Source organism: Bos indicus x Bos taurus, chromosome 27, assembly GCF_003369695.1.
Source record: "Bos indicus x Bos taurus breed Angus x Brahman F1 hybrid chromosome 27, Bos_hybrid_MaternalHap_v2.0, whole genome shotgun sequence".
Lineage (NCBI taxonomy): Eukaryota > Metazoa > Chordata > Mammalia > Artiodactyla > Bovidae > Bos > Bos indicus x Bos taurus.
This window is the reverse complement of record NC_040102.1, coordinates 2218009-2244412: the sequence shown is the minus strand read 5'-3', so window position 1 is coordinate 2244412 and position 26404 is coordinate 2218009. Positions and strand designations below refer to the sequence as shown.

General features: G+C 45.3%; 1 protein-coding gene across 3 annotated transcripts in view; it reads left to right on the top strand.

The window, feature by feature from the left end:
* CSMD1 (CUB and Sushi multiple domains 1) overlaps window positions 1–26404 on the top strand; it is a 2076272-nt gene that overhangs the window by 2036873 nt on the left and 12995 nt on the right. For 2 of the 3 annotated variants that reach the window (XR_003509135.1, XM_027530259.1), the window contains exons 58-67: window positions 3744–3920; window positions 4552–4731; window positions 7064–7237; window positions 7696–7869; window positions 9370–9443; window positions 11430–11541; window positions 14002–14181; window positions 19397–19441; window positions 22644–22802; window positions 25653–25765. Coding sequence is in view for 2 of the 3 variants with exons in the window: in XM_027530259.1 (XP_027386060.1) it covers window positions 3744–3920; window positions 4552–4731; window positions 7064–7237; window positions 7696–7869; window positions 9370–9443; window positions 11430–11541; window positions 14002–14181; window positions 19397–19441; window positions 22644–22802; window positions 25653–25765 (1388 nt within the window). In the remaining variant the exon portion in view is untranslated. The remainder of the gene's footprint in view (window positions 1–3743; window positions 3921–4551; window positions 4732–7063; window positions 7238–7695; window positions 7870–9369; window positions 9444–11429; window positions 11542–14001; window positions 14182–19396; window positions 19442–22643; window positions 22803–25652; window positions 25766–26404) is intronic. The other variant, XM_027530260.1, reaches the window with a different exon arrangement.

The following is a 26404-nucleotide window of genomic DNA, read 5'->3' as shown; positions in this document are numbered from 1 at the left end:
CTAAAATGTTTCAATACTAACAATATTTATCAAAAATGCAGTGGTCCACAAAATTGGCTACTTCCAAATTGTACTGTACAGAAATCATTGGAAGTCAGGTGAGTGATAGTTCAGTTACACTCAGGAAAACCACAAATGATGTCTCAGAATAAACAACTAACCCCCTTCCTGCTTCCACATACACACTTAACAACTCTTAAAGCTGTGGAGAATGTATTGCTTTCTGTTTTTTCTTACTTGCTGATATAGGTCCATATCTTTGGGGCACATATTATATTCTGTAGAAAGTAGAATTATCAGCAACTTTTCCATTGCCACTAAGGTTATCCATGACCTATGTACTCAATCCTTTGACTAAGGTGATCCCCCTCCTGATGGATTTACCTTCTATGAATCTATTTAAAAAAACATTAGATCTTGATGGACATTTCAATAAATTTTAAAACAAGGTTCATGAATTACAAAATAAAAACATCTAAAAAATTATTAAGCATCAAAGAACTTAACTTTCTAATACATTTTCATCACTTTAAATCATGTTTTCTTTTGTTACAATCTAGTCTTTGAATCACAGTCTCACTGACGTAGCTTTCCAAATGGATATATCTTACCAAGTTGTGTAAATGTAACTACATCTTTGGGGTAACCCCTAATTCTCTTTCCCAGGAGATTGTGATAAAGTTGTCATTTATTGAGGTAATGGACATGTGATTAAAGTGATAATAATGAAAATAAAAATACCAATATGACTGCCTCTATACAAGATGGTAGCATTTTGCACTTAGTATGGCCTCTAAGGTGGCTCAGTGGTTAAGAATCTGCCTGCCAGTGCTGAAGACGCAGGAGACACAGGTTCAATCCCTGAATCGGGAAGATCCCCTGGAGGAGGAAATGGCAACCCGCTCCTGTATTCTTGCCTGGAGAATCCCATGGACACAGGAGCCTGGTGGGCTACAGTCCATGGGGTTGCAGAGTCAGACATGACTGAGCGCTCATGCACGCATGTACTCTTACAACAGGGAGCAGTTATCTTTTTTATCCATTTCACAGTGAAGACACTACATGTTGGTAACTTGAACTGATCACTCACATTGACTTAACTTGTGTGAGCAGAGATTAAAACCTACAAATATTTAACTCAGTTTAACAGCAATCATCCTAAAACAGCATGCCAAGTGAGCAATATTGATACCAGTGAACAATAATGTGCATTTGGAATAAGTATGGTGCTATTTTCTTACAAACCGAGTAAAAAAGACAGTGATATTTTTTGAAAAGGAGGCACATTAAATAAATGTACTTTAAAAAAGATGTATTTATAAAGAAATTTTAACTTGTAACTTTCAAAATATCTCATTTTCCCTCTAACAACCCTAAATTCAGTTTCTTATTTTGCCTAAGTGTCAGTCTTTATGTCTCACAACATCAGGACCTTGATTTAAAAACAGGTATGTTGACCCTGTTTTCTGATCTCCACATTCATAGGTGTGATCATCAGTGAAAGTGTCCCTGTCAGGGGAAAAAAAAAAGTTAAACATGAATTTGGTAGTATCAAATTCAATATTAGAGGGGACTTTATAAACATTAGGGTATCATTATTATGAGGGACATTCCTTTATTGACAATATATTTGTCTATATATTAAGTTGAATATATTTCAACAGTCACCTGCTTTATTTTAGGATTAGTATCTCACGGGTCACTTTTGAAAATTGCTACATAGTTTTTAATAGCAGATATGACTGGAATAAAACATAGTGATATGGGTATCTTTTGTTACAAGTTGGATCAATATAATTCTTTGCTGTTTCAATTCATACTCATGAACAATAACTGTGCATAGGAAGCAATGAATCAGTTTGTGCAATGGAGTGATGGTCTTAAATAGGCCAACAGCTTGGATTTTTGCAGTGAAATTTTAATTTCTGTCACAGCCATCGAAGCACCCTGAGCTTTAGAGAGTGTTAGGTATAGTCTGCCTCATGATTGGTAAACATACCTCATCTCAGATGTCAACCAATAAACCACTGAACAATCTGTGTTAGAAGGAATTGTAACCCAGACTCATCAGGGAAGAGGGTTATAACTGGTTAGTTTATATCCGATGTAGATAAGTGAAAGTGAAAGTGTTAGTTGCTCAGTTGTGTCTGACTCTTTGTGACTCTATGGACCATAGCCCACCAGGCTCCTCTGTTCATGGAATTCTCCAGGCAAGAATACTAGAGTGGGTAGGCATTCTCTTCTCCAGGGGATCTTCCCAACCCAGGGATCAAACCTGCATCTCCTACATGGCAGGCGGGTTCTTTACCATCTGAGCAACCAGGGAAGCGTAGGTACAAGTGTAAAAGCACCAGCAAGTATACTCTTTATTTGTCAAACAAGATCTAGTCCAAATAAGATCTGAGAGTATGTGAATTTTTTAACATAATATGATAGGCAATTCCATAAACTTCTATTATAATGGACTTTATTTTGCATGGTGTTTTCTTCCATATTTTAAAGGAGAGTGTGTCTTTGTTCACAGGCTAGATTTGAAAGTGGAACATCTAAATAGGCCAGAATGTTTGCAAATATTTTCATCTTTCTGAGAAAAGGAACTCGTGATACATTCTTCTTATTAGAATTCACATCCTTTGTCTGTCTGTTGTGTATTATTGTGGGAGGATTAAGAAGGAAAAATAACCATCTTTATGGGAAATAGGTTCAATGAAAAAAAGGCAAAATCCTGTAATGGATTGAGATCACACTGATACACACCCAGCAGCTGCTGAGTTTCCTTGTTTGCTGAGGAAGGAACGTACCTGATAGATACTCATAGAGTGTAGACCTGTCACACTGCCCATCTTAGCTGATTCTTCATGCCTATACACAGCATTGTGGTCATTTAGAGAGACTTAAGGTGCGGCCATTCCAAAGCCAGTCGAGGTCTAGAACTTTTATAGGCTTCCCAATGGCTCAGTGGTAAAGAACCCACCTGCAATGCAGAAGATGAAAGAGACTCAGGTTCTGTCCTTGGGTGGAGAAGATCCCCTGGGGCAAGGAATGGCAATCCACTATAGTATTTTTGCCTGGAATGTCCGTTGGACAGAGAGAGCCTGGCAGGCTACCATCCATGGGGTCGCAAAGAGTCAGACACGACTGAGCACAAATACAGAGCTTTTATAGACAGGAGGAGGGAGCTACATGCAGAAACAGCACAGACAGCTCTGACAGTCATCTGCAGGTCGGTCACCGGTGGTCTGACCAGCGTCGTTTGGTTGTTGAAGTACAGTCAGTCTTCAGTTCCAGGATCAGTTTGTTCCCATTTCCTTGAGGCCAGTTCTCAGACTTGTGGCAGCCTGTGTCATGGTTCCAGTCTGGTCATCATGCAGTTAACTTCTCCACCTGGTGGGGGATTCCGTTTCTACAAAAGAGCTCACAGGACCTGGCTCACAGTTTTATCTATGGCCCTGGAGGAGGAACTGTTAAAGGTCCTTGACTTAATGACTAAACTATTTTTATTTTGTCTCGTTGGACTGCTTTCTTTGGTTCTGCATTTTCTCACTTCTCTGATTAAACTCATTGTTTGCCTACAGTTTTTCTACAGACGAAAGGCAGGCAGAGGATGTGGGGGTGGGGGGAGGACCACAGTGTCCTTCCGATGACTTTTTAAATAAATGTGCAGTCTGTTAAGCAGATGGCCCTTGACCTCTCGAGTTTATCACGTGGTAACGGGTCTCCCCTGCTGTTCTGTCTCCCCACAGCTGTGTCCTGTGGGAACCCGGGGACGCCCACCCACGGCAAGATCGTCAGCAGCGATGGCGTGCTGTTCTCCAGCTCGGTGGTCTACGCCTGCTGGGACGGCTACAGGACCTCGGGGCTGACCACTCGCCACTGCACCGCCAATGGGACCTGGACCGGCACGGCCCCAGACTGCACGCGTGAGTGGCCGCCGTCCTGGCCAAATCCAGGTCCCCACAGTGACTCGTACTTGACTGAGAAAAAGGAGTTGAGTTTACAGAGGGCTGTATTGTTTAATCCCTAGGGAAAAAAAAGGATTATATCATACGTATGTTTGATAATATGACCACTTTCTAAGCACTTTCAGATTTTTCTTCACTTTCTTATTTATATGCTTAAAAGTGCTTTGCCTGGCTGGTTGGGTTGGATATTACAAAACTGAGTTCAGAAAAGCCAAGGTTCCTTCTCTCTGTAGACCAGTTAGTCTGAAGGGAAATGGTGCAGGAGCCTGTTCTCTGATCTCAGCCTGTGTCTCTGTCCTTGACCTTGTGAGGTGACCCCTCACGACATGTAGTTAAGGACAGAACGCGGATGACAGCTATCATCCACACAGACAACTATCAGTGGAGTAGAAATAAGCGGTTCCAAACATGCAGCCTCCTGACTGCCAGCCAGCGAAACTGTCCCCCAGATAGGCTGGTATCGCTGTGCTCAGCCACGGCATCATCACTCTGAAGAGCAGCTTAAGGAGAGTCACTTAAACAGAAACCAGGAATAAGTCATCCCGTGATGATACTGTGTCTCTCTGTCTGTCTGTTCTCTGCTGATTAGTCATCAGCTGTGGAGACCCAGGGACCCTGGCTAACGGCATCCAGTTCGGGACGGATTTCACCTTCAACAAGACGGTCAGCTACCAGTGCAACCCCGGCTACACCATGGAACCCGCCACGTCCCCCACCATCCGCTGCACCAAGGACAGTACCTGGAATCACAGCAAACCGACCTGCAAAGGCGAGTGTTGGGGCTTCTCTTGTGCGTCACTCACATGTGGAGAGTCTTTATTGAGTTAACATTTTACATCAGTTTGCAAGCATCCGTGTAAACCTTCTAAGTGCTCAGCATTCCTGTAAACTCATTCGCAAATATTAAATCACTTCCTTTTCTTACTACCTTAATCTTGGTTTTACAACCTCGAGACTGACTCACAGAGAGCTGCAGTAAATTCTCAGGGTCGCAGGTTAGGTCTTGGAACCTCGGGCTTCAGGGCCGACTCTGGAGTCTGTGCTGTGAACCCAGCTCTGCTGTCTCGGTGTGCGTGGCTGTGTTGAGTCTGTGGCCGTCATCACGGGGTTGGAGAGGCGGTCAGAGCCGATCATCAGATAGGGCAGAACAGTGGCAGAGACCGCCAGTGTCCTGATGCCTGGTGGGCCTCGGGCGCTGAGACTAACAAAGCCCCACAACGAGGAAGGGGTACAGGGAGGTTCACGACTTGGTTGGTGGACTTTCCAGGGAGAGAGCGAGCAGGCAGAAAGCATCCACGTGGCTGGGGGAGCAGGGAGGCTGGTGGACCGCTGATGCAGGACTGATCTGCAGGGTGAGCGTCTCCACCAGCTCCAAAGGGAGCTGCGAGCCTTCTCGGCTGGGCCGGAGGGGCAGGGGCAGGAGAGGGCGTGGAGGCCGGCAGTGACCACACAGGAGAAAGGGTCGTCTTATCGTCATTAGACGAGGGAGAGGGGAGAGCTGGAGCTGGAGCAGCAGGAAACCTCAGAGGAAGGTGCGTCCTGTCGAGTCTTGTGAGGTCAGAGGAGCCCCCACCCTGAGGGCCATTTACCCTCTTCTGGCCGGGGCAGTTCTGGCGCATCCTGGTTTCCTCCCATCAGAGGGTGAGGAGCCCTGTCTCGTGTCCTTCTTTCCAGCTGCAGTATTAACACCGTGCAGCTCTGGGGCAGGTGCTAAGAAGGTGTTTAATGCAGCTCACGCTGTCCTGTTGGGAGCATTCTAGTCCAGTGAGTGTGTCCATGGCGCTTATTCCTAGAACGTCTGATCTCTGGACTTCAGATCCATTTGTGTAGATCTTGTCCCTCTGTTTGGTGTCTGTGGATTAACAATCCTTCCACAGCCATCCAGGCCCTCACGGAGGAGACCTCTCTCTTCTCCTGCTGGCCACCCTGTCCACTCCTCCCTGGAGCCACATCACTCATCACTGTTCCCACCTGGGGGCCTTGTCACCTGATGTCGACCTGTCTATAGACTGTTCCCCCAGTCTTCACTTGGGGGTTCTGCAGGAATCTTTGTTGAATGAGTGGATAGATGGAGAGAAAGAGAATGGCAAGAGGAGGGCCCGTTTCCAGCTTCCAGGTGTGCACGTGTGGTTGTGTCTGTGTGTCTTTCTCATGTGAGAAGGTGTGAGCACCCGTGAGAAAGTGCAGGTGAGGAAACAGGGCTGAGTCTCCTCTCCCGCCGCCTTCCGTGCCCAGACTGTCAGCGGCAAACCTTCTCCAGCGTGAAGTCTCAGGGCTCTTGGGTTTTCAGGCAGCTCTTAGACCAGGCGTCACAGAATAATGGCTGGAGTGGGCCAGGCAGACACCAGCACCAGTGGGCAAGTCACTCCTGGGAAGCCCCTGGATGTGACAGAACCCTGGCAAAGCGGTTTCTTACAGGGTCTTCTCTAACCACGCAAGTGTTAGTGCTCAATTCTTCAGCAAGTGCATCAGCAGCCTATGTATGTCTTTTGGAAACTATATGCTATCTTTATATACAGACTCTGGAGAAGGAAATGGCAACCCACTCCAGTACTCTTGCCTGGAAGATCCCATGGACGGAGGAGCCGGGTAGGCTACAGTCCACGGGGTCGCAAAGAGTCGGACACAACTGAGTGACTTCATTTTCACTTTCATGACTTTCACTTTTCTTTTGTATAAAGGAAAAAATTCAGATAAAGAAATTCTTACCATCTGTTTATATAAATTCAAATGCTCGCACTCATGTCATAGGACCATGCTTCTGACTGAATATGCCTCTGGTGACCATTGTACGAAGACGTCAGTGGAACAACAGTCTTTCCTTTGTCTTATAGACTGAGACTGTCTTGTTTACTCCACCTTCATTTATGGTGGGATATGTTTTGACTTTGCTTTTATGGACTTGATCTAAATTAATGAGGAAATGTTAGAGAAAAGTTTTATTATTTTGATTTGCTATCTTCTTCAGCAATTTGTCTATTAAAAAATTCAGCCCCTTGTAGATGTCTTTTGCAACGTGGGTGAAATTAAAATGTGAGGCCTTGGAGCACTGTGTTGTGGTGGAAACTCTAGAATGTTGAATCCTGTTTGTTCTCTGACAGCTGTCATGTGTGGCCAGCCTCCTCCAGTCCAGGACGGGAAGGTGGAAGGAACGGACTTCCGCTGGGGTGCCAGCATCAGCTACAGCTGTGCCCACGGCTTCCAGCTCTCCCAGCCCGCCATCCTCTCCTGCGAAGGCCGAGGGGTCTGGAAAGGCGAGGTCCCCCAGTGCCTGCGTAAGTCCTTGGGAGCACAGACCACGGCACACAAACCTCAGGCTGCAGTCTGAGGAAGAGAGCCTACCAGACTTGTAGCCAGGGTGCAATAGGTTAAAGACTCCACGTTTGAGACCCACTGCCCATGGGCAGATTCTGTGCTTTTCTTCATCGTTGATTCCTAAGGATTTAATGCGTGTATGTGCTTTGTGACCCATTGGACTATAGCCCTCTAGGATCCTCTGTCCATGGGCTTCTCTAGGCAAGAAGACTGGAGTGGGTTGCCATTTCCTTCTCCAGGGGATATTCCCTACCCAGGGATCAAACCTGCGTCTCCTGCACTGCAGGCTGATTCTTTACCCACTGAGCCTTCTGGGGCTTAATGGGAGGATTTATCGGAAAGCAGTTAGAGAAGCTGAATAGACTAACCTGACCCAGGGGCACAGACTGTGCACTGACCTCCTGGTTGTCTTCTCTAGCTGTGTTCTGCGGGGACCCCGGCACCCCTGCCGAGGGGCGCCTCAGCGGCAAGATCTTCACCTACAGATCTGAAGTCTTCTTCCAGTGCAAGTCCCCCTTCCTCCTGGTGGGGTCGTCCCGGAGAGTCTGTCAGGCAGACGGCACCTGGAGTGGCGTCCAGCCCACCTGCATCGGTAATGATGGCAAGACAGCCCTGGGGGTGGGGAGAGGGCGTTTCATTCTAAAGCTGGCGCGTTTGTGGGCACACAGGTGATGCTCTCCTGGGAGATGCTCTGTGCAGGCACTGACCAGCCACGCTGATGGCAGCCTCTTTTAAATCCTGCCGCGGAGCCTGGAGTTGATGTGACAAGTCATTTAAAAACAGCTCCTAGACTCTCTTACCCTGCCAGCCCCCTCTCTGCCTATGTCAGCTGACAACCACGGTCTTCAGGGGAAAGACCAGTTTGATGAAGATCTCACTGTTGCCATGGCACCAGAAGGGCCCCCCCACTTCAGAGCCTGACACCCTCTCCCCCAGCCCACCCTTGCTCCCCAGCAAACCACCTGCTCTGTCAGCCACGGCTGAAAGGGCTACAGGGTCACGTGAGCTCTGTTGACCTTCCAACATGCAGTGAAACTTACAAGTTAAAAGAGATTCTCTACATGACCTAAACCCTTCATTTTTAGACTAAATCTCTGTCTCTTAGGCAGGGTTCAGGTGGAACTTATACTGGTCAACAGTCACTGCGTCAGTGACACAGGAACCAGAACCCTCTGTGCCTCCCTCCCAACCTCCCTCCACCTCACCCTGCAGACTGAATGAGTGAGGGCCGGCCGCTCTGCGCACCCTGCTTCCCCAAGCGAGAGAGGGCCTTCTGCACACGCGCGGCAAGCAGGGAATGACTTCTATCCCTGGTTGTTTTCTAAGAAAGTAAATATCTACTTAAAAATACAGTGTCAACAATAATTTCTTTGAAACACTGCTTTTTATAATTAAAGTTTACTGCCATTGGGATAAAACTATTGCTTTATTTTGGCTGTTTCTGAAAAACTAAAAAAAAAATTTTTTTCTTCCCCCCTATAGGTTAGTTTCTCTTGAAAACACTTTTTTGAAGTTATCTATTTTGTTTTCCCATCAGCAGCTGGAGAGCTGACATACTGAAGCCACTCGCTGATTGCTGAAGTGCTACAGTGTTTTAGACAAATATCACTGTTGGTCTACCATATGCTTTTATTTTGAAGCATTAAATATATTCCACATTTTGAAATCTTAGGAGAATTAGTTTATGTTTAGAGTAATATAATAGATGACCAAATTAGATGGTGTCTAATTAAATCAACAAAAAAATAAAAGATAATATGTAATTATTGAAGACTATATATATCATTAGCTAACCAATACAGTATGTCAGCAGAGAAAACTTAAACTAGAGAATGGAAAAGAATGTGTTTCTTCTGACATAGGAAATAATATTCAGGGCAATTTAGAGTCTGATAAAACACTAATGATTAACATCTAAAGAAGTCAGAAAAAAGATGAAAATAGCAATTTAATTTTTAATTTTTTTGCAAAACATCTTGCCCACTTGTCAAAACACAATTTTCTGAATTTTGCAAGGCCTTTTAGTAAAAATATTAGAATTCCTGTAATAACCATATCTGGTTCTGATTTTTTTTGTGTGTGTGAATTTCAGATCCTGCTCATAACACCTGTCCAGACCCTGGTACTCCACAGTTTGGAATACAGAATAGCTCAAGAGGATATGAGGTATTCCATTTTTATTTTACTATGGTTTTCTCTATTTTAAAATGTAATTGATACTTAAATATATATGTGTTTATGTAGCATATCTGACTCATGTTACATTTGCCCAAATATAGTCCATTCAAAGAGGATTTCTGCTTATTATTTTAACTGTTAGAACTGAGACAACTGTATCTTATTCACACAGGATTAATTGGTATATGAATTTCTATTTGAAAGCATACATATTTCTTTCTGTCTGCTGAATTGACACAGCAAATCTCAAACAGGGTGATTTTCCACTGATTCACATAAGAAGACCCCACTTGGTGACTAGATAGAATAGGTGAATAACATTAAATTCCAGAGACAAAAACAGAAGAAGATGCCTTCAAAGTACATTAACATGAATATCAGAGAAATACCTGAAAATGGAAATTGAAGAAGCTTGAAATAAAATATTTCAACCATCTTAAGTAATTGAGTGACTTCAGGTTCTCTGATCAGATGGCTTTGAAAGGCAGAGCTGAATATACACACTACTTTCAAGTTACTGTTCCCATTTATTGAGAATAAAAGTCTTTTCTTCTGCCACTTCTCCTTTCTCCTGAAGTGTAAACTGTCCTCATTTGATTGCCCTGATGCCACACTGGCTCCTTCCTGACAGCCTTGGTTCACTCTGCAAGGACAGCCTCACAGTCCCCCAAGGTTAAATCTAGCGCATTTTATGCAGGGTCTCGTGTGTGGCCTTACAGCTTCAGGTAACGTTTTCTGGCATATGCTGAACATATTGCAATACCAGAAAATATGAGATGTGGATGTTCTCACTAACTCACCATAAGAAACCCAAGTTGTGGTCACCCCTGGTTTCAGTGATCTCTAACTTGCCTGCATGTGTCCTATAGTAAGTGAACCTTCATGACGATTGCTTTCAGTGACGCAGTCCTGTGATCTGCTGTGAGAAGCTAATCGGGAGGGGTGAACCCACCATTCCCCTTATGACAGAGTAGTTACACTATCCTGGATAACAGGTTGGACCCAAGGCAAGATTTACTAATCATTTTAAAGTCCAGATGCCATCTTTTAAAGAGATGACTGAGACCATCAGAAGAATAGTTCTGGAGGATTCTATGATGGAGTCCTTATCAGCCTCCAAGCCAGTTCCCCCAAGTGCTAAAATAATTTGCTAACAAACACTAATTGCTTAGAATAGGACTTGTTTAGTCTCAAAGTCACATCTGACTCTTTTGCGACCCTAGGGACTGTAGCCCGCCAGGCTTCTCTGTCCATGGGGATTCTCCAGGCAAGAATACTGGAGTGGGTTGCCATTTCCTCCTCCAGGGGATCTTCCCAACCCAGGGATCAAACCCAGGTCTCCTGCATTGCAGGTGGATTCTTTACTGCTAAGCCACCTGGGAAGCCCAGAATAGGACTGTTGCTGCTGCTAAGTCACTTCAGTCGTGTCCAACTCTGTGCGACCCCATAGACGTCTGGCAGTCCACCGGGCTCCCCCGTCCCTGGGATTCTCCAGGCAAGAACACTAGGACTAGCAGAGGGGAAAAAAACAGTTATCACAAACTAAAGAGAGATAAGGCTAAAACTAAAGAGAAAAGGTATACTTTTTTACCCAAATAAACTGCTTCTAAATAATCATGAGTCACTGTATCTAAGACCTCACACGATCCATTGAAAAACCTGTACTGTGTCCAACACTGCCAAGCACAAGATGTGGGTTTGATCTCTCAGTTGGAAAAATCCCCTGGAGAAGGAAATGGCAGCTTAATCCAGTATTCTTGTCTGAGAAATACCTTGGACAGAGGAGCCTGGTGGGCTGCAGTCCATGGGGTCACAAAACAGTTGGACACAACTGAGCAACTAAACAACAAGAACTGTGTCTGACACTTTAACCTGCATTTTACATGTACACATTGATTCAGACCTGACCCTGGAGCGTGCTTTCCAGTGTGTGTCCACGTCACCTCTGAGCTTGGTGCTGGCTTTCCCCTCCAGGTTGGAAGTATGGTGTTTTTCCGGTGCCGAAAAGGTTACCACGTCCAAGGCTCTACAACTCGAACTTGCCTGGCGAACCTGACGTGGAGCGGCATCCAGACGGAGTGCATCCGTAAGTGTGACCCTGTGCAAGGGCAGGGCCTGTCCGCTCTCCAGCAGCTGGAAGAATTCACCTTCCTGAGAAACAATGAGGGGCTTATTTTTGTTTGTTTACTTTCCATTCCCTAAACTCATTTCTCAGAGTCTGACTCCCTAGAACCATCAGCAGCAGTACCCAGAGTTGGTTAAAGTTTGAATCTTGAGTGCTATTCTGCACACCCCTGCGGTATCTGAGCTCTGGGGGCCAGGGGCAGGTCGGGTGAAGAGGAGCAGGGGGACCCCAGTCTGTAGTCCCCAGGCACCTCCGGTGATACCCAGGCCCCAAAGCCTGAGAAACTGTCCTTAACCAAAGACCAGTGAATAACACGCTGGTCAACACTCACCGAGAGAAAACCTACTTGTGTTACTGCTCCCCTAGGATGTTCACCTCAGGTCACTAAAGATCATGTGACTCATCAGAGTATTAATACAAGTGTTTAAACTATTCTTTTTGGAGTCCATATGAATTGATAATTCAAATACTTAGGACCAAGTTTTGTTTTGTGATGTAATCATGAGAATTAGGAGAAATGTAATGATTAGTAATCAACCCTTCATCCTCTACCAATCTAGGGTAAGGTAGTATCTAACTCTTACTATACAAATATCTTCTGAGTATGTAAGTTGTGAATTTTGTGTATTTATGTATCAGTATTTATTTCAAAGCTATCATCTCTATTCTAAATCTCTACGTGAATCCTCTGTGTGAATGTTATACAGAGATATCACACATACATGCATGTATATGTATGTATATACACATAGGTGTGTGTGTCTGTGTGTGGAGCTAGCTAACATTAGGTCTTCATTACCTTGAAAATTTGAAGAAGGAAATGGAAACGGCTCCAGTATTCTTGCCTGGGAAATCCCATGGACAGCAGGCTGGCAGGCTACAGTCTATGGTGTCGCAAGAGTCGACCTAGTGACTAAACCACCACCACCTTGAAAGTCTGTCAAAGTGAAAAATACTACAATACTTAAAAAGATTGCATTAGTGACGTTAATCATATAAACTTGTTTTATAATACTTGGCCAAGTCCTATATTTGAGATATAAATGTGTACTCTATGAAGAATGATAACTTATTTGAGATCAAGCACGGGGCTTCCCAGGGGGCGCTAGTGGTAAAGAACCCACCTGCCAATGCAGGAGACATAAGTTAGTGACATCGGTTTGATCCCTGGGTCAGGAAGATCCCTGTAAGGAGGGCATGGCAACCCGCTCCAGTATTCTTGGCTGGAGAATCTCATGAACAAAAGACTCTGGCGGCTACAGTCCATAGGGTCCCAAAGAGTCGGACATAACCCAAGCAATTTAACACAGCACACATGCAGCACAGCACATTATAACCTTGGGGCTGCCCTGGTGGCTCAGCAGTGAAGAATCTGGCTGCCAATGCAGGAGACACAGGTTTGATCCTGCAGGGTAGGGAAGAACCCATGTGGAAGGGAACGGCAACCCACTCCAGTATTCTTGCCTGGAAAATCCCATGGACAGAGGAGCCTGGCAAGCTACAGTCCATGGGGTCACAAGAGTCAGACACAACTCAAGTAAAAAACAAAAACAATTACAACCTTATTTATTCTTAAGTGATATTTTAAATGAAAAAAGAATCTATTTCAATTAATTTTCTAGACACACAGTGGATTTTGGCCAAAATTAATTATTCATTTAACTGAGCAGTAAATTTGCTAGTTGGCACTGGACAAAAATCAAAGCCTATTTTAAAATACACATTAATCTGTCTGTTTAAAGGGCTGCTTTTTAAAGAAATTTAACATATTATTTATCTTAGTGTTAGTTATTCAGTCATGTCCAATTCTGTGACCCCATGGACTGTGGCCCACCAGGCTCCACATTTGACTTGTCCATGGAATTCGAATGTCCATGTGTCCATGGACACAATTCTGTCCATGGAATTCTCTAGGCAAGAATACTGGAGTGAGTAGCCATTCCCTTCTCCAGGGGATCGTCCTTACCCAGAGATTGAACCTGGGTCTCCTGCATTGCAAACAGACTGTTTACTATCTGAGCCACCAGGGAGGCCCCACTTACCTTAACAGTATGTCAGAAGTGTTTATTTTAAAGCTATGATTTCTAAATTTCTATACAGAATTACATATATATATATATATGTATGCAAAGGAGACTAGATAGACAGATGATAAATAGAAGACAGACAGACAGGCAGAGACAGAGGAGGAGAGAGTGAGGGAGGGGTGGACGGAGAGGAAGAGAGAGACCTGGCAACACCAAGGCTCTGCTGTGCTGTAAGCTGCAGAGACCAGAGTGTCAGTGATCTGTAAAGCTCCCATATTCTCAATTTTAAATGGTAAACTAACTTTATAGCCATTTCCATCTCTTTCTCTGTATTTCCTTTGACACATATGCTTAGGCTCCAGTGGACTTACTAATGGACTAAATCCCATTTCAGCTCACGCCTGCCGCCAGCCTGAAACGCCAGCCCATGCAGATGTGAGAGCCATTGACCTCCCCACCTTTGGCTACACCTTGGTATACACCTGCCATCCGGGATTCTTCCTCGCAGGTGGATCTGAGCACAGGACGTGTAAAGCAGACATGAAATGGACAGGGAAGTCCCCTGTCTGTAAAAGTAAGTTACTGGTGAGAAGTGAGAGTGGGTCCCTGCAGACCAGGATGAGTGTCAGTTGCCCACCAGGCTCATGTCCAGGTGGAAGACGCCCAAGTAGTAGCCTCTTGGAGGCACTGTCCGTCACCCTCCCCCCAAATCTGTGCATTATGTGTGTGAGCTGTGTGTGTGAATATGTGGCAGTCTGTGTTGAATGCAGAGGCAGCACAAGCCAAGGAGAGGTGCAGGTCTCATTATTTGCAAATCACAAATTTGCAAATCAAATCAAAGAAAAACACACTGAGTTAAAAGGAAAATAAAATACAGTATGTCTTTGGAAAATGTATTTTTTTAATGAAAATTGGCAAAGATCACCAATGTTGAATATATAACATAGGTGTGTTATTTTTGAGACCACAGCTATTTAGTGGTAGAATATAAGTTTGTGTGTCCTTGACATTGGTTCCGTTTTTTAAACTTACAAAAACACCACCAGAATGATGTACTAATGACTCACAAAGTTGGGTATTTACATATAAAAGTAACACCTAGTCAGAGCTGACAGCAACACACCTTCAGCTTCTTCACCAACCACACCTGGACATGATGGCAAAGCAACAGAAACAGACATGACACTGATACAGCCCATGCCTTTAGAGGAGCTTCGTGGAGCCTATGTGTAGTCAGCACTTTTCAATTCTGAAAGAAAGAATTCTCTGTCAGTCAGGATTCCCCAGGAAACCTCCTCCTGCCCCTCGGGATCCCCTCTAGAAACCCCTTCTGCCCTCAGGATCCCCTCTAGAAACCCTCTCTGCCCTCAGGTGTCCACTGGAAAACCCCTTCTGCCCTCAGGATTCCACCAGAAACCCCCTTCTGCCCTCAGAATTCCACCAGAAACCCATTTCTGCCCTCAGGGTTCCAGCCCAGAACCCCCTTCAGCCCTCAGGATTCACAGAATCCCCTTCTGCCCTCAGGATTCCCCTAAATACCACTTCTGCCCTCAGGATTCCACCAGAAACCACCTTCTGTTCTCAGAATTCCACCAGAAACACATTTCTGCCCTCTGGATTCCAGCCCAGAACCCCTTCTGCCCTCAGGATTCCACCAGAAACCCCCTTCTGCCCTCAGGATTCCAACAGAAAACCCCTTCCGCCCTCAGGATGGCCCTGGAAACCCCCTACTACCTCTCAGGATTCCCCTGGAAACCATACTCTGCCCTCAGGATTCTACCGCCAGAACCCCCTTCTGCCCTCAGGATTCCACCAGAACCCCTTTGTGCCCCCAGGATTCCCCTGGAAACCATATTCTTCCCTCATGATTCCACCACCAGAACCCCCTTCTGCCCACAGGATTCCACCAGAACCCCTTTGTGCCCCCAGGATTCCCTGGAACCCCCTACTGCCCCTCAGGATTCTACCAGAAATCCCCTTCTGCCTTCAGAATTCCCCTAGAAACCCCTTCTTCCCTCAAGATTCTACCCCAGAACCCCCTTCTGCCCTTAGGATTCCCTCAGAACCCCCTTCTGCCCTCAGGATTCCACAAGAAATCCTCTTTGGCCCTCAGGATTCCCCCAGAAACACCCTTCTGCCCTCAGGATTCACCTGGAAACCCCCTTCCACCCTCAGGATTCCCCCGGAAACTCCCTTCTGCCCTCAGAATTCCCCTAGAAACCACACATTCCCTCAGGATTCCACCCCAGAACCCCCTACAACCCTCAGGATTCCACCAGAAACCCCTTCTTCCCACAGGGTTCCCCTGGATACCACATTCTGCCCTCAAGATTCCACCAGAAACCCCTTTCTGCCCTCAGGATTCCCCTGGAAACCTCCTACTGCCTCTCAGGATTCCACCAGAAAACTCCTTCTTCCCTCAGGATTCCCCTGGAAACCCCCTTCTGACCTCAAGATTGTCCCAGAAACCCCCTTCTTCCCTCAGGATTCCAACAGAACCCGCTTCATCCCTCAGAACTCTACCAGAAAACCCTTTCTGCCCTCAGGATTCCACCAGAACCCCCTTCATCCCTCAGGATTCCACCAGAACCCCCTTCAGCCCTCAGGATTCCACCAGAAGCCCCCTTCTGCCCTCAGGATTCCACCAGAAATCCCCTTCTGCCCTCAGGATGGCCCTGGAAACCCCATACTACCCCCTCAGGATACCTCTGGAAACCACATTCTGCCCTCAGCATTCCACCACCAGAACCCCCTTCTGCCCACAGGATTCCCCTGGAAACCATATTCTACCCTCAGGATTCCACCCCAGAACCCCCTTCTGCCCTCAGGATTCCACCAGAACCCCTTTGTGTCCTCAGGATTCCACTGGAAATCCCCTTCTGTCCTCAGGATTCCCCCAGAAACCCCCTACTGCCCATCAGGATTTCCCTGGAAAGCAAATTCTGCCCTCAGGATTCTGCCAGAAATCCCCTTCTGCAGTCAGGAGTCCCCCAGAATCCCCTTCTGCCCTCAGAATTCGCCTAGAAACCCCTTCAGCCCTCAGGATTCGAACAGAAACCCCTTCAGCCCTCAGGATTCCAACAGAATCCCCTTCTGCCCTCAGAATTCGCCTAGAAACCCCTTCTGCCCTCAGGATTCGAACAGAAACCCCTTCTGCCCTCAGGATTCAAACAGAACCCCCTTCAGCCCTGAGGATTCCACCAGAAATCCCCTTCTGCCCTCAGGATTCCAACAGAAATCCACTTGTGCCCTCAGGACTGCCCTGGAAACCCCATACTACCCCTCAGGATTCCCGTGGAAATCACATTCTGCTCTCAGGATTCCATCCCAGAACCCCCTTCTGCCCACAGGATCCCCCTGGAAACCACATTGTGCCCTCAGGATTCCACTCCAGAACCCCGTTCAGCCCTCAGGATTCCCCTGGAAACCACTTTCTGCCCACAGGATTCCACCCTAGAATCCCCTTCTACCCACAGGATTCCCCTGGAAACCACATTGTGCCCTCAGGATTCCACTCCAGAAACCCCTTCAGCCCTCAGGATTCCACCAGAAATGCCTTCTGCCCTCAGAATTCCCCTAGAAACCCCTTCAAGCCTCAGGATTCTACCCCAGAACCCCCTTCAGCCCTCAGAATTTTACCAGAAACCCCTTTCTGCCCTCAGGATTCTACCAGAACCTGCTTTTGCCCACATTATTACCCTGGAAACAGCAGTCTGCCCTCAGGATTCCACCAGAAACCCTCTTCTGCCTTCAGGATTCCACCAGAACACCGTTCTGCCCTCAGAACTCCACCAGAAATCCACTTCTGCCCTCAGGATTGCTCCAGAAACCCCATGCTACCCCTCAGGATTCCCCTGGACACCACATTCTGCCCTCAGGATTCCACCCCAGAACCCCAATGAGCCCTCAGCACTCTACCAGAAACCCCCTTCAGCCCTCAGGATTCCACCAGAACACGATTCTGCCCTCAGGATTCCACCGTTGAACCCCTTCTGCCCTCAGGATTCCACCAGAACCCCCTTCTGCCCTCAGGATTCCATCAGAACCCAATTCTGCCCTCAAGATTCCCACTGGAAACCACCTTCTGCCCTCAGGATTCCACCAGAACCCAATTCTGCCCTCAAGATTCCCACTGGAAACCACCTTCTGCCCTCAGGATGCCACCTGAACCCCTTTCTGCCCTCAGGATTCCACCAGAACCCGATTCTGCCCTCAGGATTCCCCTGGAAACCACATTCTGCCCTCAGGATTCCCCTGGAAACCACATTCTGCCCTTGGGATTACATCGGAACCCCCTTCTGCCCACATGATTCCCCTGAAAACCCCCTTCTGCCTTCAAGATTCCACCAGAAACCCCCATCTGCCCTCAGGATTACACCAGAAATCCCCTTCTGCCCTCAGAATCCCACAGAACCCGCCTTCTGCCCTCAGGAATCCCCCAGAAACCTTTTTTGCCCTCAGATTTCACCAGAAACCCCCTTCTACCCTCAGGATTCCACCAAAAATGCCCTTCTGCCCTCAGGATTCCCCTGGGAACCACCTCAGTCAGTGAGGAATCCCCTGAAACCACCTTCCGCTGGTGGTGAATTCCCCGGAAATCACTTTCTGCCCTCAGGATTCCCCCAGCCAGAACACCCTTCTGCCCCTCAGGATTCCCCTGGATACTTACTACCTTCTGCCCTCAGGATTCCCTGGGGGAAACCCCCTTCTGTCCTCGGAAAATACCCTGGACACCACCTTCCACTGCTGGAAAATCCCCTGGAAACCCTCTGCCTGTGGGGAATCCTCCTGAAAACTCCCTTCTATTCGTGGGCAATCCCCAGAAACCATCCTCTGCTGGTGGGGAATCCCCAAGTAAACCACCTTCTGTTGGTGGGGAATTCCCGGAAAACCCCCTTCTGCCCTCAGGATTCCTCCAGAAACTCTCTTCTGCCCCTCAGATTTCCCTGCAAAAAAAAAAAAACCCTCTTCTTTCAGTGGGGAATCCCCCAGATACCACCATCTGCTGATGGGGAATCACCCAGAAACCCCCTTTTGCCCCTCAGGAATCCCCTGGAAACCCCTTCTGCCCCTTGGCAATCCCTCAGAAACTTGCTTCTGCCCCTCAGAATTTGGGATTTCCTTGGAATCCCCCTATTTTCTGTCAAAATTCCCCAGAAACAACTTTCTGTCAGAATCCCCTCATAAATCTTCAGTTGAATTCACGTTAGGAATTAAGTCACTTATGTCTCCCTCTCCTCTCTCTCACTGAAATAGACAAATACATACTTTTAAAAAAGTAGTAATTTGTAGTTTGATACAAAACTATGAAATCAAAGAGATTATGAGTTAAATCTAAGTTGATAGACCAAATTAAACATTTTGCAGGGGAAGTATTTTGATGTTCACTGCTAACTCGTGAGTTCATTAATCAGGGTGGGGACTTGGAAAATTGAGATGGATTGTAACTCTTTACAAAGTAATTTCATAAATTACCTTTCCCTTGGGGGCAGGAGATCCCAAAGAGGAGTGAGAAAGGGTATGAACACCCTCCTTTACAAGGCTCTCTGTTGTAGCACACTGAATGCACAAGTCAGATCCAAATTGATTTCCACTAAGAAACTCAGTTTTCCCACAAAAGCAAAGGACGTTATGCTGTGAATATATGGGTTAAAGTGGAGATGTATAAGATATTATTTTGTGCATTCAAGAAATCTGGAGAAACAAACATTGCTTCGGTTTGACATTTTTTCAAACTTATTCAAAAATAAATGTTTTTTGAAAGTGATAATTTGTCTTTTTACTTGTAGGTAAAGGAGTGAGAGAAGTTAATGAAACAGTTACTAAAACTCCAGGTTTGTATACCAGAACAGTTACAGATTTAAATCAAATAAGATGATCTGTTCTCTACTATACTCTGTGCAGCCAAAGAAACAAATTTCTGATTCCTTTAGTCCATAAACAAATTAAAGTTTCAGTTATTTAAAACACCAAGCCCACACAGGTTCCTGTTTCTCTCATAACGATGGTTTGTTAATGGAATAACAATACTTTACTTAAAAGGAAAACCTTTGTCATTGTCTCACGCTGTTTTACGAAAAGGTACCTTGGGCATTTTGTAGGCAGAAGTGGACATCAGATGTTGAGCCAGAATGTGGTATAACGGAGAGCCTTATAAAGAGGGTTGTGCGTCTTTCCTCCACACGAGGATGCTACAGTAAACAATACATCATGACAGCTGTGCATTCCAGCAGTTCAACTGTGGGGTGCATCCTTCCCCAAGTATCTCCATCCTCTGCCTCTGATACTTTAATTCTCGCTTTCTGTTGTGTGTGATACCTTGCTTAATGCATGCCGTAGCAAACGGGAAAGGTGCAGGTTTATTTCCTAATGAAGATGTTTGTTACTCCAAATCACCTGGCCTGTTATAAATTTAGAGAATATTTAAACAATATAGTGTGTCCCCAAGTTATAATGTAAGTCAAACAAACAAAAAAAAAATACAACAGAAAACACTTAGGTAAGTTGCATTTTTTGGTGTTTTCTGTATTCAGGTTTTCACACTGGTTTCTTAGCCATAAACTCTGTTCCAGGGTCAAATGTGGAGAGAGTATGTGAAATGCTGTAAGTTCAGTCACAGTTGCTGGGTTTTGCATTTAATTCTTAGATGAGGCAAAAAGTTCCAACATGGTTAAAGGAATTCATGCATTGTACACCATGAAGTATAAGACCTACCTTAAAATGTTTTTCTGTGCTATTCTATGTAAATGTTATTTGAAAATCAAACACAGAAATCAGTGCTCTATCCAGGCAATGTTTTCTTTGATTGAAGGAAACACAGTGGATGGTGGTGGTGTGTTCTGTTTGCTGATTCTGTCAAGGTCAATGACAAATCTGCAAGCTTTTAAAATTTATTTTTAATTGAAGGATAATTGCTTTACAATATTGCATTGGTTTCTACCAAACAACAGTATGAATCAGCTATAGTGCTGCAGACTCTACCTCAATGTGCCCTGTCCTCTCTGAAGGGAAGCACTGATGAAACGGCTTCTTTGTATAGGCACACAGTCTAGCACCTCCACTGTGGTGGTTACATTACACTGCAAACCACCAGCAACAGGTCAGAGGACAAGGACCCAAAAGGATCCTCCATGTCCCCAGTGGTTGCAGCTGAGCACAGTCGGAGCTTCCCCGCTGACCTGCTGCTTCTCCTGGTGCCCAGCCCAGCTGGCCCACCCGACCTGCCAATGGGTGTGCGACCCGCCAAGAGGACCTCGGCACATTCACGGCTTCCACTGGGTGTGCCCCTTCCAACTAGGAAAAGTGATCTGGATACTGTTCAAGATGGGGAACACGTGTATACCTGTGGTGGATTCATGTTGATGTATGGCAAAACCAATACAATATTGTAAAGTAATTAACCTCCAATTAAAATAAATAAATTTATATTTAAAAAAATTTTTTTAATAAAAATTAAAAAAAAAAGAAAAGGAAAACGAGGCATCTCGGGCTTGCTGATGAAAAGTGGGCCTTGGTGATACTGCTGATGACGGGCCTGCTCAGTATCCTGATCAATCAGCATCTGTGTTAGAGGCCTGTGTCAAGTCCTTGCTTCAAACTTGAGTTTTAAAACTATTACTATTAGGAAGTTGGGTCCATCAAAGCCCCAGCAAGTGCTGACATTGTTCTGTTGTCGGGAGACGTCTTGTAGGGTCAGCCTGTCTGGGAAAACAGGCAAACGTCCAGTGGAGCCGGAAAGAAAAGCGCAACCAGGGACTCTGTGCTTTGTCCTCACCACACTGTGGCCATAAGTGCATTTGCTAAAAACACATTTAGGGAGACCAGCATCTTTCTTTATACCTGCTGCTGCTGCTGCTAAGTCGCTTCAGTCATGTCCGACTCTGTGCAACCTCAGAGACGGTAGCCCACCAGGCTCCCCCATCCCTGGGATTCTCCAGGCAAGAACACTGGAGTGGGTTGCCATTTCCTTCTCCAATGCATGAAAGTGAAAAGTCAAAGTGAAGTTGCTCAGTCGTGTCCGACTCTTAGCGACCTCATGGACTACAGCCTACCAGGCTCCTCCATCCATGAGGTTTTCCAGGCAAGAGTACCGGACTTATACCTAGGAAGTCCAAAAGTACCTTGTGACCAGTCCCACTCACGGCGGATGTTGTCCAATTAAACGATTTACACGTGTCATGAGACAGAGCAGAGAGAAATGTAGTGGATTCACTGATGCATATTTACATCAATGCTCCTGTAAAATGTTATAGCAATACTGTAAAAATAGCAGGATTTTAGACTTATTTATTAGCAGAAATGTGAAAAGTTTTAATTTGTTTATAACCACTGAAAAGACAGAATAGCTCAATAATCTTTGTAAGAATTCCTGTCCCAGATGAATTGTAATATTTTAAGAAGACAGTTTGCCTTTGGTTTTTGACATCATTTAGTCTAGCTTTCTTACCAATTCTGGACTATTTCTCATCAGGGGGATTAGAGTAGGGCAGAAGAGCTAGATGAGAGATTGGCTTTACTTACAAAATAAAGATCTTGGGAAATAAAGCATCTTTGTTTCCATAAGCCGGGTCTGTGCAGTCAAAGTGGTGCTGTGAAGTGCAGGCTTTCTGAGGGCAGAAGGGCCCTGGCAGACGTCAGTTCCTCTGAGCCTCCTAAGTCTTCCCACAGCAAGTGCACTCGGATAGTCAGTGACACGGCAGTAGTGATTTCCAGCTCAGCCTGGCTGATGAGACCTTACCTAGTGTCTGCAGTCCCAGTTCACCACACACGCTGGCCCTTGTGGATCTGGTAACACAGGTGCACTGGCATCCACCCCAGTGACAGATGACTGCATGTCACAGTAACCTGCCTGCTCCCACCCGGCTCACCTGACTCTTACAAACCTGCTGTGAAGGGACATGGACACAGGTCTTCTTCGTCATCACCATCGCCACTGTTGTGCCGTCTTAATGAGCAGTGCTATGCCTTCTGTGTAGTAAAACGTCTAATGTAACTGTTCTGTGTGTGCTAACATTTGTCTGTTTTTTCCCCCCACAGTTCCTTCAGATGTGTTTTTCATCCATTCGGTGTGGAAGGGATATTACGAATATTTAGGGAAAAGACAGCCTGCGACCCTAACTGTCGATTGGTTCAATGCAACTAGCAGCAAAGTGAATGCGACGTTCACTGACTCCCAGGGGGAGCTGAAGTTGACAGGTAGGTACCCAGGGAGCTCCCTCACCAGACCCTCCATCAGTCTTCTGGCAAAGGGGGCCCCAACACGGGCCAAGTGCTGGCTGATGTTACTTGGGCTTTGCACCTGCTGCCTCTCACTAGGTCATCTCAGTGACTGGGGCAGGATGGTGCTGTTTCCTCATTTAAAAGGTTACAAAACCAGTACAGAAAAGCAAATTAATTTTCTCCAGATTACACACAGATCATGTTACATCAAAGATGTAAGATGAATGTCCAGACAGTCACATCTTCAAAATTCACAGCTTTGATATACCCTTGCTGTCATTCTTTAAAACTTATTTGCTCCTGGTGAGCTTTTATTGATGTGTCTCAGTTTAAAAAAACAATTAAAAAGAAAAGAACCAACTCTGGTTTATTTTTAAGCAAGAGACACTTTTAAGTGCTTTATATATATATTGTTCATTTCCTTCTTGCATCAATCTTGTGATTTAAGTATTATTATTAAACACTTCTTTTTTTTTTTTCTTTTTTTACTGGTTAAAGAAAAAGAGATACCCAGGAAAACTAAGCAGCCTTCCTAAGTGACAGGGCAGGAGTAGGATTTGAGCTCTGCGGTCAGGATCTCAGTGATTAGAATCTCCAGCCCACGTGGGTTGAGAGCATCAACCCACAGGACACAGAATCACCTTGAGACTGAACCTACTGCCTTTTTTTCTTTCTAAATTATCTCACTTATAACAGTGTATCCTTTTTTATAGACCAACTTCCAAAGGGTTCAGACTGAGTTATCCACAAGTCCCAGCCTGGGTTCTGAACACAAAGGGCCCCCGAGGGGCACCCACACGTCACTGATGACCGGACACACACACGGTTCACCCCACAAAGTATGAGAGCCGCTCGGGACTCCTCCATCCCTCATGTCTCACTTCCCTGCTCCCCTGGCTGTTGCTGCGTTGTGCTTAGTCACTGCATTGTGTCCGACTCTGTGACCCCATGGACCTTGGCCTGCCAGGCTCCTCTGTCCATGGGGATTCTTCAGGCAAGAATACTGCAGTGGGTTGCCATGCCCTCCTCCAGGGGATCTTCCCAACCCAGGGATCAAACGTAGGTCTCCTGCATTGCAGGCAGATTCTTTACCATCTGAGCCGCCAGGGAAGCCCTGGGAAAACACCTAAAAACAGTGCACACACTCTGGATTTAGGAAAAGAAAAATAATCCATACTCACAGATTTTTAACAGGTACCTATTTATGAATTCATGATCTAGGGTCCCCGAAATTGCGTTGCACCTTGACCCTGTGAATGTATAAATAGATAGACTGGGATCTCAAATCTAGTCCTGGATCAGAATAACTGAGACTTTGTAAAATATTCAGATTTCTTAGGCTAACCCAGGTCCTTTGGATAATATTTTTCTTCATGGAGTTTGGACTTTTTTCCCAAAGGAAATGTTCTCCAGTGTGACTTTGATGCAGTTAGGTTTGGATCTGGAGAAAAGTTTGTATCAAGAGTTGTTCAGACTGAGGCCCAGTGGCTAGACAGAAGTCCACCCGCTGTGTACAGTCTGATTGCGAAGAAGCATACAGGAGGAAGGACAAGTCATGCTCCTGGAAAGCCAGCCAGGACCTGGTGTCCTATGGGGTGCTATAATTTAAACACCATAAAAATCTCCTGAATACATATATATATATATATATATATATCTTTACTAAGAGTTTGTGGAAGTGGGGTTCCACAAACTGTGTGCCAAGAACACAGAGCTGCTGATGGTGGCAATGGACAGCAGCCCAGAGTCAACTCGTTAGGTGGTCCTCCCCATCCATGGGTCTTTATTGTCCATGGGTTCCATTCCTCTTGTGTGACTGGCCAGTGGACAGTCTTCCTGCAATGTTTTTAGAGGTCTGTTTCTCTAATGAGAGAAAGTGGGAATTAACTGTTGGCGTTCCTGAAACAGTGTGACCTTCCCTTGAGCCTGTCTCTCTGCACAGAAGGCTTTTGGGTTCATTATTATTATTATTTAATATCTGTTCATTTCTTTGTTTACTTATTCATTTGGTTCCTCCTTTGGGTAGGGAACTAGCCATAGCTGCGGGCACATCCCCCCACATCCCCAATACACATCCGGATGCCCTGGATGAAACCATTCAGCAGTCATTCAGTGGACCTTTGTCCATGAAGCTGTTCATTTCATTTTAATAAGCACAGTTCATCTATATAAGTAGCTATATTTGGGGCTATTTTTATGGTCTCTCTCTTTTTTTCTTAATTGATTTAGAAATAGTTACATTTTCCCATGCTGAAATTTTGTAAGAATTGTGTACAAACTCTCCACGTGTCCATTCAGCATAGCTGTTTTTATCAAGACATCATTTTTTTAGTGATTCAATATTTTTGTAGATTAGTCTCCATTTAAAGTTATTGTAAAATATCTGGTATATTACCTGTAATATACAATATATCTTTCTAGCTTGTTTATTTCATACACAGTAGTTTAATCCCCTAGGTCTTGTATCTTATTCTTTTCTATAACACATACCCCTGTCCTCAGAAGTGAGTACAAACGGAATAAAAATGATGAATTTAAAAAACTTAATATAAGTGAACGTATATTACTTTTTTTCCTCCTGTGGGATAAAGATGTTGAATTGTGTGAAGTAGACAATACTTACTCGAGACAGACAATGACTTCAATAAGACGTGATTTTTAGGGAAAAAGGAGGACTACAGCTAAACTTTAAAAATAGAAACACTAATCGCTGTTATTGAAAACACTATCCTCTCTATATCATATTCCACATAAATGGGCCAAGTGCCTACCTTCCTGACCATAAGCATTTCTGCGATGTAAGAATAACCCATACTCCTTTCCTAGGTGTTTACAAGAAGGAGGAGGCCCACTTACTTCTGAAAGCTTTTCAGATAAAAGGTCCAGTGGATATTTTCGTCAGCAACTTTGAGAATGACAACTGGGGACTGGATGGTTATGTGAGTACTTCCTGGAGGGTTTTCTAATCATCATGTCTGCACAGAGTTGGGGGCACCAACGGGGATTCCTTCCAAGATGACCTGGGTCCTGTCTGCACCGTGAAAACTCAGGGCCCTCGCCCTGGCCTTGCAGCAGTGTCACCCCTTCATCATCTGATGGAAGAAAGCCGTCTCTGAGACCAGAAAGAAACCGGCCCGGAGCGACAGGCTGCTCCTGTCAGACACACAAGAGCTTAGGTGCAGACCACACCCCACTGTGACAGTGGAGCCAGACTTTCCCCAAAGCCACAGTAACCACCCTGCACGTGCCAAGAGAGACCCCGGTGCCCCTTCATGGTCTCTCTCACAAGTTAATCCAATGCTTCTGCACTAATTCATCATCAAACTCGAGTGTAAAGGGCCTCACGTGATACACAGGAGACAGCAGCTGTGACACAGTGAGTTTTACATAATGCAGGCTCGGAGGTGATTCGTATGTGTGTCCCCCTTACCAAGGATACTAAACATATAAATAAGGTGTAAATTTTACTACTGTTTTGGACATCAAAATTAGACAGAGTTTGGTAGTTGAAAGTTCATATCTGTATTTCTCAATTTTAACTATAAATGAGAATCTCAAAGGAATAACAAATGTTTAAA